Source organism: Cetorhinus maximus, chromosome 7 (assembly GCF_964194155.1).
Source record: "Cetorhinus maximus chromosome 7, sCetMax3.hap1.1, whole genome shotgun sequence".
Lineage (NCBI taxonomy): Eukaryota > Metazoa > Chordata > Chondrichthyes > Lamniformes > Cetorhinidae > Cetorhinus > Cetorhinus maximus.
The window spans coordinates 31,532,021-31,546,872 of record NC_135885.1 but is presented as its reverse complement, the minus strand read 5'-3'; the positions used below and the strand labels follow the sequence as shown (position 1 = coordinate 31,546,872).

At 47.2% G+C, this 14,852-nt stretch overlaps 1 protein-coding gene across 4 annotated transcripts in view; it reads right to left on the bottom strand.

Moving 5' to 3' along the window:
* LOC144682692 (periostin-like) overlaps window positions 1–14,852 on the bottom strand; it is a 100,928-nt gene that overhangs the window by 52,860 nt on the left and 33,216 nt on the right. For all 4 annotated transcript variants that reach the window (XM_078545287.1, XM_078545286.1, XM_078545288.1 and 1 more), the window contains exons 5-6: window positions 10,628–10,792; window positions 2,084–2,230 (exon numbers count right to left, since the gene is read on the bottom strand). In XM_078545287.1, the coding sequence (XP_078401413.1) occupies window positions 2,084–2,230; window positions 10,628–10,792 (312 nt within the window). The remainder of the gene's footprint in view (window positions 1–2,083; window positions 2,231–10,627; window positions 10,793–14,852) is intronic.

Sequence of the window (14,852 nt, the reverse complement as noted above, 5' to 3'; positions counted from 1 at the left end):
GTTGAAATTCAGCCAGTAAGGAAATATAGGTGTATGGGTTTATAAGTGATAATAGTATGGTATATTATCTTACTGGTATTTAGATGATATGTTAACACAATGGTCCACTTATCCTCTTTCCATCATCAGCGACGTATGATTTCCACGCTGTGCAACCATGTTGGTTACAGGGGCAATTGTAATTCACTTATTGGTCATTGTAAGCATCAATATCACCGGCTCCAAATTTTGTTGGGGTGTGATCTCAGCGGATCCACCAGGGTTATGCTTTATGGTACTGTACTAACCTTGCTGAAGCTTATGGAAAAGAGAGTATGTACCTCAATACCATAGGGCAGATGGGACACACTGTAATGCCTCCTGCTCAATGCCCACAGTAACTCTGGCTTTGTGAAGCCTTTGGATTAGGGAGTTACCTGCCCAATGGTATTGAGGTACATACCCACTTATGCCATAAACTTCCACAAGATTAGCACAGTAGTATAAGGCATAACCCTGATGAATCTGCTGAGATCACACCCCAACAAAATTTGGAGGCGGTGATTGATGTTTACAATGATTTAGTAAGCGAATTACACTTGCCCCTGTAACCAACATGGTTGCACAGCCTGGAAATCATACAAACCTAGAAACATTCTCCTCAGCCCCCTTAGCAAAAATGATGATTTGCACAATTTTTAAAAGAAAATTCTTTTAGGGTCGAAGGTGCTTGCCTGGCTTGAACACTAGCGATGCTGCCCAATTCACCACATATGAGGCTGTAATGCCTCCACTCTTTCAACAATGCCATGCTCTCACTGAGGATTGGCGGTGGAAAGTTGCAATTAAAGGAAATCACTGCCCCCGGCAGGTATTTGCTTGGCAAGGGTAAGGCACGAGTTTGACCTTTTAACAAGGCATTGAGGAAACTCTCTGAAATAGTAGATAGCCGGCATAACTAGATCAATACCACTTCCTGGGGGTTCCGCTGGTTTCCTGATATAGCGATAGTTGGAGATCAGTAGAGTCACCACAGAGTTTGAGGGAGGCCTGTCTTTATGATCCCGCACACGCAGCCTTTTACCTGATGGTGACAGAATGCTAATTTTGACTGAATACACATTCTTTCATGCAATACCATGTAAACAATGGCATGCTGTGACTGGGAACTTCTAAAGAATGTTCCTGCATAGAGTTAGAGAGGAGTCTGCACCTCATTGTATTGCCACAACAAGGTCTGCAGGCATAGCTATCTTTGGGAAGAGGAGGCTTTACCAGCAACAGCTGCAAAAATGAGGTTTGCTACCTCTCTCTGCAAAATGTTGGAATGTGGTTGTGGGCAGCACATCAACCTGCCTGGCATCCCCCCACTGGTTCCCTTCATTAACTCAAACAATGTCTAGTGACAGACCTTCTGAAGTCACAAGGGAGAATAAATAAATAAATAGCTGAACCTGGCACAAAGACTCGTGGAATTCTAAGTGCGAAAAACAAAGAAAGATACCAAAAAATGGTCTTTAAAAAGCCAACTGCACTTACCTTGATATGGAGCAGGTCCTGCAACCTGCAAATTCTCCAAATTTCTTGGCCTATGTCAAGTTTCACTGGCATGCTGGAGAATTAGTGAGCAACAGGCCTTGGGCCTGTAAACACTATGCAGCCCTTTCACTTGCCCTCTGAATACATTAATTAAGCTCCCATCTTGCTTTGGGTGGGGGCTTCAAAAACCCACACAGGCCCAACCCAAAAATTAAGCAGGACCTTAACCGAATGGAAATATGATTTATGTCTGATTTTCATTCCTCTACTGCCCAGAATTGGTATGGGAGACAAAAATCGCCTCCAATGTGTTCATTCACAATGCCACATTTTAGCTCAGTCACTCAGGTTTTCCAGGAAGAATATCTCGCATTTAATAAAGAAATATTTAAACCTCGGTGCTGAAATATTTTTGTATGTTCTTAACCCCTTAAATTAAATATTTAGTCAGTATTGGCAAATTCAATAATTGTCAATATTTAATGTGCTGACAATCAGAGATCAGAAACCCTTTATTTTGTTGTGATGATGCTTAATGTGGATTATCTGTTATACATCAATTTACCCTGAAAGATGAAAGCTCCTCAGTTCCTTCAACGACATCCGCTATACTGTTAACGACTGTCGTGATAACTCGGTCAATGACATGCACAATGCCATTGGTTGCAATCTGGTTTGCATAAAGTACTTTAGCACAGTTCACTGTAACAATCTGCAAAGGTAAAAAAAAGGAATATATTCTGTCAGTTTTTTGAAATTGGTGGGTTTTTTAGCTCAGTTTTCAAACATTTCAACCTTAGCTCCACATTTTTAAGACTCTGCTGACAGAGGAATATTATAAACAGACCTTTTAGCCTTACATCAATAGTAGGGAAAATGCTAGAATCTATTATAAAGGATGTGATGATATGATTGGGCAGAGTCGACATGGATTTATGAAAGGGAAATCATGTTGACAAAACTGTTGGAGGTTTTCGAGGATGTTACGAACAGAATTGATAAAGGGGAGCCAGTGAATGTAATAAACTTGGATCTTCAGAAGGCTTTTGATAAAGTCCCACACAGGAGGTTAGTTAGCAAAATTAAAGCACTTGGGATAGCAGGTAATATACGGGCATGGATTAGGGATTGGCTAACACACAGTAGGAATAAACAGGCCATTCTCACATTGGTAGGCTGTGACTAGTGGGGTACTGCAAGGATCAGTGGACTTGGGCCCTAGCTGTTTATATACTGTTTACAATATGTATCAATGATTTGGATGTGGGGACCAAATGTAATTTTTCCAAGTTTACGGATGGCACAAAGCTAAGTGGGAATGTGTGTTGTGAGGAAGATGCAACGTGCCTTCAAGAGGATTTGGACAGACTTAGTGGGTGGAATTGTATGGCCCCAACGTGGTGGGGGCAGGGCCAGAAAATGCAGTGTGCCGTTCAAAAGTCCTTTGATTTCCATGGCCACATAGTCATTTTAAAATTCCATCTTTTCCCAATTCTTCTTTTTAATTCACTGACAATTAAAGTTAGACTGAAAATTGTGATATTATGTAATCTGTACATTTCAAATGAATGAACATAATCACTGTGGCTACAAGAGCAGGTCAGAGGCTGGGAATTCTGAGGCAAGTAACTCACCTCCCGATTTCCCAAAGCTTGACAGCCATCTATAAGGTACAAGTCAGGAGTGTGATGGAATAATCTCCACTTGCCAGGATGAGTGCAGCACCAACAGCACTCAAAGCTCAAGGCCATCCAGGACAAAGTAGCTGGCTTGATTGGCATCCTATCCATTACTTTAAATCTTCACTCCCTCCACTACAGGGTGCACAGTGATAACAGTGCACACCATCTACAGCATGCAGCAATTCACCAAGGCCCCTTCAACAGCACTTTCCAAATCCACAGTCTCTAGCAGCTAGAAGAATAAGGTCAGCAGACCACCACGACCTGCAAGTTCTTCACAAGTCACACACCATCCTGACTTGGAAATACATCACCGTTCCTTCACTTGTCACTGAGTCAACATTCTGGAACAACTCCCTAACAGCACTGTGGGTGTACCTACACAATGTAGACTGCAGTGGTTCAAGAGGGTAGCTCAGCACCACCTTTTCAAGAGCATTAGGGGTAAACAATAAATGTTGGCCTTTCTAACAGTGCTTGCATGGACAAATTTTTAAAAGTGGCAGGGATGCAATAATTGATCAGAGCGCTCATGGGCTAGGAGAGGGGACAGCCAACCAGGCATTTTGCTTCTCATCTCTATCCCAGCAATTACCACCCCTGAAAAGCAGATAACAAAAGGTAGTGATGGTCTTCAGGATTAATACTCAGCAACATTGGCTGGAAAAGTTCATATATCAAAGGTAGGCACTTGGATGAGGGACCGGTCCACATCAAGTCAATAGGAGCGAGACTGGATAGTTCCCAAAAGTGGGTACTGGGGTGGTGATGTGTGATTTTGTCACACCTGTTCAAAGTAGTGCAAGCAGCATGCTATCTTTATGGTACCTGCTCATTATTATGATTGCTGCGTGCAGCCAGTGCTAACCACACAGTTCATTGACTGCACCCTTCAACAGGGTACCCAATATTGTGACTTGGTAGCAGTATTTTAAAATCAGCCACTGTCTCCTAAAGGGAAGAGTGCTGCTGGAGGTGCGAAGGTCATTCAGAATAGTGTTGTTCAATAATGGCTAACCATGGGGGAGAGCACGCACCAAGGTCTTTGAAAGTGCGAAGAAGGAGGGGTGCTCTGTATTCCCAGAAAGCCCTCCAGACACACACTGAGAAGTCAGTGGGACCAGATAGCCATGAACCATTACTTCAGCCATCATTGCAGTGAGTCTGGCATGACAGGCAGGACAGCAGATGTCTTTCCCTAATGGACATTTTTATTCACAATCCAGTAGTTTCATGGCCATCATTACTGATACTAGCTTTTTACTCCAGATTTATTAATTAACTGAATTTAAATTTCCCAACTGATGCTGGTGGGATTTGAACTCATGCCCTTGGATCACTAGTCTACTAACATAACCACTAGGTTACCATTTTCAACAGGGCTTAGATTACTACTACCACACCTGAATTAATTTTTCACATCAAGCCCAGGCAGAAAGAGGAGCTTCTCTTTCTCTTCCTCATCTTCAATCACCTCCTCATGTACCTGCTCTTCAGCTGTTTGCTATATAACCAATAACAAGGGCTGTCCCCTCATAATTGTAAAATGGTGCAGCTTACAGCAGACCACCAATAATCTTGACACCTAATCTGCACAGCACTGCAGGCTGGTCCAGAGTAGTCCAGGCAACAGGATTGTTGCTTCAGTGCACCAATGGTCTATTCTATAACATTCCTCATGGCAGCTGGCTCTCATTGCATGCTCGCGTGTGTGTGGGTTCCAAACCAGAGTCATGAGTTGAGTTACCAGTGGCTAGCCCTTGTGGTCCAGTATGCAGCCTTTAGTTCGCAGTAGTGGCTGGAAACCAGCTGGCACTGCAGACTGCTGCAGAATGAAGGCATCAGGACTGTTGCCAAAACACTTGGGCATTGGCCTGCATGATGCATTGTTGATGGTTACACACCAGCTGGACATTGAGGGAGTGTAATCCCTCTCGGTTCCAAAACAGGGCAGAGTTGATTTGGGGTGTCTCCAAAGCAATGTGCATCCAGTCATGGATATCTAGCACCTGCAATCCCTGCAGAGCCTCATGCTCACTTGATCCACTTCCTTTTGGAAAGAGGAAATTAAATGAAGTTATCCCTTTTTGAACAGAGAACCTCACTGGTCTCCTTTCCAGAGGATGCCAAATTGTGCAATGTTGCCAATATCACCAGCTCTTGCTTAGAAGGAGCCAGATGCAGAAAAGTTCATAACCACAGTTACCTTCATAGCCACGGGCAATGCGATCCTTACCATGCTCTGGTGTTGGTCTTGTGGCTGCAGCAGCAGATTTCAGTGAAGCAGCGACAGCTAATCATAGTCATCACTGAGGCTCAGGTAGGGGAATTGCAGAGATCCTTTCTCCCCCTCTTCCCCTCCCACTTCCTGCAGCTTGTCTTGCTGTGCGTGACCTCTGCTCATTCCTTCAGTCATGTTCGATCCCAAGAAGAATGCTTACTATTGTACCCACACCAGGGAGCAACTGAAGTAAAATCCCAATTAGTTGAATCCTAGGAGGTCTACCCACAAATTTGTGTTAAGCGGAGCTTCTTGATAGCTGAGAAGGCCCCATTCCCACATGGATACATCTCTATGCAGCCTGATATGCCTACACGAGGTCTATGTCAAAAACAACAGATCCAAATGCCAAATGTAAACACAGTAGAGCAGTAAACGTGTGAGAGTCTTTATTCAATTTGTTCAAATCTTACAATGGCCTGACCTTGTAAAAGACCAGAGCTTTGCAATGAAAAATGTCAGGAGTTAGCACCGAAAAAACTCTGTAAACTTTTTCTGCTTAGCATGCAGCCTTCGGACATGCGTGATACAGTCCACCATGTTGTCAATACAGTCAGACATGTTTCGGTGTTTTCGTGCTGCAGTGCGAAATCCAGAAGCATCCCTACAGCCTTTGCAGCACCGGCTAGGGAAGCAGGTGGGCAAGCAGGCGGGCGTTCATCGGACTCTTTGGGGTCATCAGCCTCCTCGGGCTCTTCAGCTGAAGAATATACTGCATCAACAATGGCATCAACTATCAGTTCCGTCATGCAGGGTACGTCATCATCCACCCCTACACAAGTTTCAATGGTTGTCTCTGCTGGAATTTTCATGCTGGTCTCCTGTAGGTGAATGAAAATCGCCTCATCATCGGGTTGGTAATCCTCATCCTGCTCCTCCTTGTTCTTGACATCATGTGCAGTTGTGACCTGTTTGAACCCAGCACGGTGGAAACAGTTGCTAATTGTGACTTCTGTCACCACCTTCCACACCTTCTTCATCATTAGTATCACCTCCAGGACAGTTGGATTGTACTTCTGCTTCTTATCAATGGTCTCGATAAGCTGAGAGATCAGCTGCCATCGGTAGTGGGCTGTCAGGTTCCTAACTACCCACTGATCCATTGGCTGGATCTTGGAGGTGGTGTTTGGAGGCAAGAACATCAGCTTGACCCACTTGAGGGTAGAGATGTCGGGGTGTGTGGGGCAGTTGACAATCTTCCGTTTCTTTGGGTTATACGTTTTGTCCACTTTCCTGATTCACGGTGGAGGTTATCCAGGCCGTTTTGTTAGCCTCGTACTGCAAAGCAACATGGCTTCTTTGGACTTTCCTATCACAAGAAGTGGCAGTCTTTTGGTGCCATCGATGTTGATGCAGATAATAGCAGTGACACGTTCCTAGTTCTGATTTCCACCATTGCACGTTTCACCTTAAACATCAAAGAGCGGTCAGGCAAAAGATAGTAAAACAGTGCGGTTTCATCCATGTTAAAAACGTCTCCTGTTTCAAGACCTGAGCGAGACCATTTTGGAGCCAATCATCTTTCATTGCTGACGGACAATTAAACAACTCACTGGAGGAGGAGGCTCCAAAAATATCCCCATCCTCAATGATGGGGGAGCCCAGTACAGCAGTGCAAAAGATAAGGCTGAAGCATTTGCTACAATCTTCAGCCAGAGGTGCCAAGTGGGTGATCCATCTCGGCCTCTTCTGGAGGTCCCCAGATTCACAGATGACAGTCTTGAGCCAATTTGATTCACTCCATGTGATATCAAGAAACGGCTGAAGGCACTGGATACTGCAAAGGTTATGGACCCTGACAATATTCCGGCAATAGTACTGAAGACTTGTGCTCCAGAACTTGTCGCGCCCCTAGCCAAGCTGTTCCAGTACAGCTACAACACTGGCATCTACCCAGCCATGTGGAAAATTGCCCAGGTATGTCCTGTACACAAAAAGCAGGACAAACCAAATCCGGCCAATTACCAGCCCATCAGTCTACTCTCGATCATCAGTAAAGTAATGTAAGGGGTCTTCGACAATGCTATCAAGTGGCACTTGTTTAGCAATAACCTGCTCACTGACACCCAATTTGAGTTCCGCCAAGGCCACTCAGCTCCTGACCTCATTACAGCCTTGGTTCAAACATGGACAAAAGACCTGAACTCCTGAGGTGAGGTGAGAGTGACAGCCCTTGACATCAAGGCTGCATTTGACTGAGTGTGGCATCAAGGAGCCCTAGCAAAACTGAAGTCAATGGGAATCAGGGGGAAGCTCTCCACTGGTTGGAGTCAAACCTAGCACAAAGAAAGATGGTAGTGGTTGTTGGAGGCCAGTCATCTCAGCTCCAGGACATCGCTACAGGAGTTCCTCAGGTAGTGTCCTCAGCCCAACCATCTTCGGCTGCTTCATCAATGACCTTCCTTCCGTCATAAGGTCAGAAGTGGGGATGTTCGCTGGTGATTGCAAAAGGTTCAGCACCATTTGTGAATCCTCAGATACTGATGCAGTCCATGCCCAAATGCAGCACAACCTGGACAATATCCAGAACAAAGCAGCCCACTTGATTGTCACCACATCCACAAATATTCACTCCTTCCACCAACGATGCACAGTTGCAGCAGTGTGTACCATCTACAAGATGTACTGCAGGATTTCACAAGGCTCCTTGGGCTGACAAGTGGCAAGTAACATTCATACCAAACAAATGCCAGGCCATGACCATCTCCAACAAGAGAGGATCTAACCATTGCCCCATGATGTTCAATGGCATTACCATCGCTGAATCCCCCACTATTAACATCCTGGGGGTTACCATTGATCAGAAACTGAACTGGACTAGCCATATAAATACTGTGACTACAAGAGCAGGTCAGAGGCTAGGAATCTGGTGATAAGTAACCCACCTCCTGACTCCCCAAAGCCTGTCCACCATCTTCAAGGCACAAATCAGGAGTGGGATACTCCCCACTTGCCTGGATGAGTGCAGCTCCCACAACACTCAAGAAGCTTGACACCATCCAGAACAAAGCAGCCCACTTGATTGTCACCACATCCACAAATGTTCACTCCCTCCCCCACCGACGCACAGTAGCAGCAGTGTGTACCATCTGCAAGGTGCACTACAGGAATTCACCAAGGCTCCTTAGACAGCACCTTCCAAGCCCACAACCACTACCACCTAGAAGGACAAGGGCAGCAGATGGATGGGAACACCACCACCTGGAAGTTCCCCTCCAAGTCACTCACCATCCTGACTTGGAAATATATCGCCGTTCCTTCCCTGTCGCTGGTTCAACATCCTGGAACTCCCTTCCTAACAGCACTGTGGGTGTACCTACACCACATGGGCTGCAGCATTTCAAGTAGGCTGCTCACTACCACCTTCTCAAGGGCAACTAGGGATGGGCAATAAATGCTGGCCCAGCCAGCGAAGCCCACATCCCATGAATGAATAAAAAAACACCACCCCCTCACTGCTTACCGCATGAAACAATGCCGTGACTTGTCTTGAATTGGTCCAGCCATCTGTGACTTCAGGTCAACTCCATCTGGCCCAGCTTCTTTGCTAGGGTGACTCCCCTTTCCTGCAGGATTGGACCAGAGATGGGAATGTTCTATGCTCGAACTGCCTTGAACCACATTAGCAGAGCATCTTCAAGTTCAGGATAGGCAGCTGTTCTCACCCTCTTCTTTGCAGGAGAGATTGCCCACTTGCTGAAATGTTCTAAGATGTTTGCCTTGTGTTTCATAATGGTGGACAAAATCGATGGTGGAACCTCTGACTCCTAGCGATGCCTGCTTTCCGCTTTATGCCACAATTTTTGACTCAACTTCACCTTCCCTCTGATCGACAATACTTTTAACTTTCCCACACGTTTAGCCATACTCATAGGTTTTCACACGGAGATCTTGATGTCAAATGGTGGCTTTCCAGTGCTCCGTGATTTCACACCCTTGTGCAGCTTAACTACGTTCTGACTGGTTAGCATGGTCACCTGGCCAGTTTAGACAAATTTGGCTAATCCGGAGTTACCAGTGAAGAATTTCAGTTTATCATGGGTATTGTTCCATGAGATTTACTATTCTGCTGGCGGGATTGGTTGACGACTCTGACATTACCGGAATTTCATGTCATCGGATTTAACTCATCACGATTTCAATGTGGTTTGTGCAGAAGCCTTGAAGTGGACAAAGTGTGGTTCAGCACCTGCCACACCACCCCTGCACGCATTTGAAACTTGGAAGAGCTATGGAAGGCACCAAAAATATGTAGAATTGTAACAACAGTCAGAAGAAATAAACCAGCAATTAAACTACTTGCAGGTTATGATCCCTTTAAGTAGCTCTGCTTTTGTGGATGGGGGGTGAGGGGTGCGAGGGAGGGTGGCCATCCATGCTGTATAATGCACGTTTGCTTGTGTGAGTTTAAGAGAGGGCATGACTGGAGCAAGTCACTCCAAAATACTAGCACTGGTGTCAAATCAATGTTGCAAACTAATTGAAGACAAGGTCTGCCTGTTCTATATGTTTCCATTGGATATTAATTCTGCATATGTAAAACTCTTTACCAAGATGGCCTCTGATGCAATTCACATGCCATGTTGGAACCCTAGAAGCACTTGTAGAACCTCAATGTGCCCAATTTTGCCCTCAGTGCCTTCAGGGAAGAAGGAAGAAAAGCACAAAAAAGGTAATTCTTTGGCGCACATACATCATGCATTGGCACAACTTCTGCATACAATTTTCTCACTTATAAATGACTTAGAATAATTTAATGTTTTACGAGCTAGATCTTTGTTGCTTCAGAATATGTACCAGGTTCCGCCACAAATCAAATAACTTTGTGCACTGCAACTAACTTTCACACCGAGTAAACACTGATGCGAACTTATTTGAAATTGAATGCATCTTGGCAATTAGCTGAAGTCCATGAAAGACCATAGGCAATTTTCCTATGAAGAAAGAGACAATTGGTTACACAGCTCAAAGGGCACCACTCCAAAGTAAGTGTGGGGCAAGGTGAGGAGGCAGGCCTCCTTGAAACACCTGTTAAGGAGATTGAACCTGTGTTGTAAACATCATTCTGCATCACACAATCTGAGATAACCAACGCCCACACACAGGTGCTGAAAGATGTAAAACTGAGTAAAGGCCACAAACCTACCCCATTTGGATAGTGATTGATTAAAATTCTGAGGTCATTGTACATAGACGGCACAGTCATTCCATCCTTCATATCCTTTGTCAATAAACGATAGTTCACCATATGATAATGCAAGGCATTGAGGAGTTCAACGTTCACATTGCTTAGCAGTGCGTCGCGAATTTCCTGTTAGAGAATAAAAGACAATGTCAGTTACTTAACCAGTGCTTTGTGCATACAAGTAATAATGCTATTTAGAAATATATTGGGTGGAATCATCCCAAAATTGCATCAAGTGTGGTAGCGGGGCATTTTACGCATGGCGGGTTTTTGTACCATATTGTCCACTTCCCGGCGCGTCCTACCTCACTAATAATGCATGGCTGGCGGGTTCAGATTTGCCCGCCATGCCATGACCTTAGCGCTTCCTTGCTCCGGGTGCCATGTTTAAAGCGGACCAGAGCGTAACCTACTTCATATCTACAGACCAGGCTGCTCCAGGTGACAGATAACCCTGAAAGCAAAGGTGATGGCAGCCTTCAGATTTAGTGATGCCTCTCTGGAGGGCCTGCTGCATGCAGTGGGCGGCCGGCACAAACTCCTCTAACCCTCTCTACCCACAGGAGGTCCACCAGAGTCACCAATCCGGCCTGGGAGATGGTGGCATCGGCAGTCAGTGCCAATGGAGCACAAAGGAGGTCAGCCACCCAGGGGAGGAAGAGAATGAATGCTCTCATCTGTTCCGCCAGGGTAAGTCAACCACCTCATCACTCTCAACTCACACACTCCCAAACCTAACACACATCCACAGGGATCTCACACCTCAAGGGACAACACCACTAACTCTCACACACACCCTCACATCTCCATCAGGCTCATACCGTCTGGAGCTCACGTCCTCATCCTGTCCATAGCTCCGCTCACCACACAAACATTCCACACAGTGTCATGTGTCCTGCTCACACTCTCTCCATCTGTTTTCATGCAGGAGAAGCTGGCTCACAACAGCAGGGAGAGGTCCCAAAGCGTGGGTGGTGTGGCCGACATTGCACTGACTGCTGAGGACGTGGACCATGCCTGCAGTGACGGTGAGGTCGGCAGCATACGCCCAGTGAGGATCCTGAATCAGGTCATCCCTCTCTCAACGCCACTGTGAGTGCTCTCTCTCCTGCTTTTGACTCTGCTGCCATGCACTAATTATCTCTACTTTCATTCACAGGGAGCTCTGCCAAGCAATGCCCTCAGCCAGCCAGTCCCTCAGCTTCATCCAGGTCAAGATCATCTCCTCCAGCCAAGAGGACACCTCCTCCATTGAAGAGCTGGAAGAAAGCAGCCTGGAAGACCTGTCACATCGCTTACCCACACCTTCCACCAGTGCAGAGACACACACCTCGGTGGGACCTAGATCTAGAGCAGGCTCAGGTTCACAATCTACTGGTCACTGCATGGACACATGTCTGCAGCAGGAGGAGGCAGGTTCAGCCAAGCTCCCCGGCACTCGGGGGACCACTGGGGAAGAGGCCCAAGGTCTGAGTCAGATGACGAACCTCTGGATTTGGCCTTCCAAGAGTCAGCAGAAGGCAGGGGGACATCAATCGGAGCTGTTGGAGGCCCCCCACAGAGTAGCATTCAAGCCGAAGGAGTGCGTTCACCAGTTCTCTGATGAAATGGTGCCCATATGTGCATGCATGGAGGCCTTCATGGGAAGGATGGCGGACACCATGGAGACCCTGATCCAGCAGAACGCAGAGATGCGCGCAGACCTGCACTTCACCACTGTAGTCATGGGTGAGTTCCTGCAATGGCAGTGTGAGAGGGATATGGGACACCTCGATGCCCCTACAGGTGCTCCTTCCCCTCAAGGAGTCAGGCTGGAGCCTCTGGACACCTGAGGGGAGGAGGAGTGACAGCTGGACACACCTGGGTCATCCATTCAGAAATCTCAGAGGCTGTCCTCTCTCTCCAAGGCCCCTTTGCCTGTGACCCCCTCAACCTCATCCTCTGTCATCGCAGAGAGAACACCTGGCCACCAGGAAGACAGGCAAAGTACCACCCCCAAGGGCTCGGCTTTCCCGAGGATGCAAGCCAAAGTCATTAGAGGCAACAGGGCCAACCATTGCACAGGCTGTCTCCACCCCTGCTGTGGATGTCAGGGCAGCACCGAGAAGGGGTGGTAGGCCTAGAAAAGTTAAATTCTGATTGCAATTGGTTGCACTCGTGAACACATTTTGTCACTTCATAAACGGAAAATATCTTCACTTTCACTGACTGATGTGTAATGTTGTCTTTCAGCTTCATTGACAGGCCTTGTGAGTCCTTCCCCTGCATCACCGCCCCACACTAGCAGTTAAGCTGCACACTGCTGACCGTGAGTGATTCTGGAGGGAGATGTGGGTATGTGGCATGGCCTTTCATAGAAACATAGAAACTAGGAGCAGGAGTAGGCCATTCAGCCCTTCGAGCCTGCTTCACCATTCATTATGATCATGGCTGATCATCCAACTCAATAGCCTGCTCCCGCTTTCTCCCCATATCCTTTGATCCCTTTCACCCCAAGAGCTATATCTAACTCCTTCTTGAAAACATACAATGTTTTGGCTTCAACTACTTTCTATGGTAGCGAATTCCACAGGCTCACCACTCTCTGGATGAAGAAATTTCTCCTCATCTCAGTCCTAAATGGTCTACCCCGTATCTTCAGACTGTGATCCTTGGTTCTGGACACCCCCACCATCGGGAGCATCCTTCCTGCATCTACCCTGTCTTAGATCCCCCCTCATTCTTCTGAACTCCAGCGAATATAATCCTAACCGACTCAATCTCTCCTCATATGTCAGTCCCGCCCTCCCAGGAATCAGTCTGGTAAAGCTTCGCTGCACTCCCTCTATAGCAAGAACATCCTTCCTTAGATAAGGAGACCAAAACTGCACACAATATTCCAGGTGTGGTCTCACCAAGGCCCTGCATAATTGCAGCAAGACATCCCTGCTCCTGTACTCGAGTCCTCTCACTATGAAGGCCAACATACCATTTGCCTTCTTTACCACCTGCTGCACCTGCATGCTTACCTTCAGCGACTGGTGTACGAGGACACCCAGGTCTCGTTGCACATTCCCCTCTCTCAATTTATAGCCATTCAGATAATAATTGCCTTCCTGTTTTTGCTACCAAAGTGGATAACCTCATATTTATCCACATTATACTGCATCTGCCATGCATTTGCCCACTCACTCAGCTTTCGGAGCCTCCACACACACAGAGCCTTCCTCTATCACACTCATCTCACTGTCCTGAGCGTTTTCAATGCTGCCTGCTGGGGTTCTCTTTCAGTTGTCTATCTGAGCTGACCTGCATCTCCACCCACCCACTGATCACACTCCCATGCAGCACCTGTGCCCGTCCAACACAAGGCTCCGCCCACTTTTAATTTCAGCGAAATGGTAGTTGTCAAGTTTGAGATAAGCTCCCCCGTCCTTTCCCCTCCCCCAGTCGCCCATGTCCTTTCCTCCATCACAGTCCACTCCCTTGGTATCACTTTCAACCTCACCACCGTTACCCTATAGCTTGAACCCTTCTCCTTCACGAATGTCCAGGTGAATGTGCATAATCCCTACCTTCCTGAAGATCCCACCCCCATCCACATCGACTTCCCCGACTTCCTCCTTCCCACCCCCAAGGTCCATGTTTGTCTCCACGTCCCCATCCCATCTACTGTTACTAATGCACCCTCACCCTCCCACCCTTCTGGTTCCCTCTGTCCCCTCTCACATTTACTATTCCCTCCTACCACAGCCACACTCAGATCGTTCCCCAGGAGGCAGTCACTGACTCCACAGACCCCTCCCTTGCACATTCACTTGGACATTCCACTTCCACCCTAACACTATTCTCCACCCTTACACTTTCCTCCACCGTTACTCCCAACTCTCTCCTTGCCCCGGACGCCTTCCCCCCTCCGAATTCCCTCCCCCCCCTCCTTGCCCCCGGACACATTCCCCCTCCGAACTCCCTCCATTACTCCTACCTCCCCACTTGCACCATTCTCCCCGTTACACCCTCCTGCCTCTTGTACTCCCTCCTCCCCCATACTCCCTTCCCCCTGTGGACACCTCCTTCCCCGTCCCAACCTCACCCCCTAACATCTTCGCCAACCACCGCAATGTCACCAACCTTGACACATTCACCGCACCCACCCGCCCAGCCTCAACCCACCCCCCCCCCCCACCAGTAAACCTTCCTCCCCCAC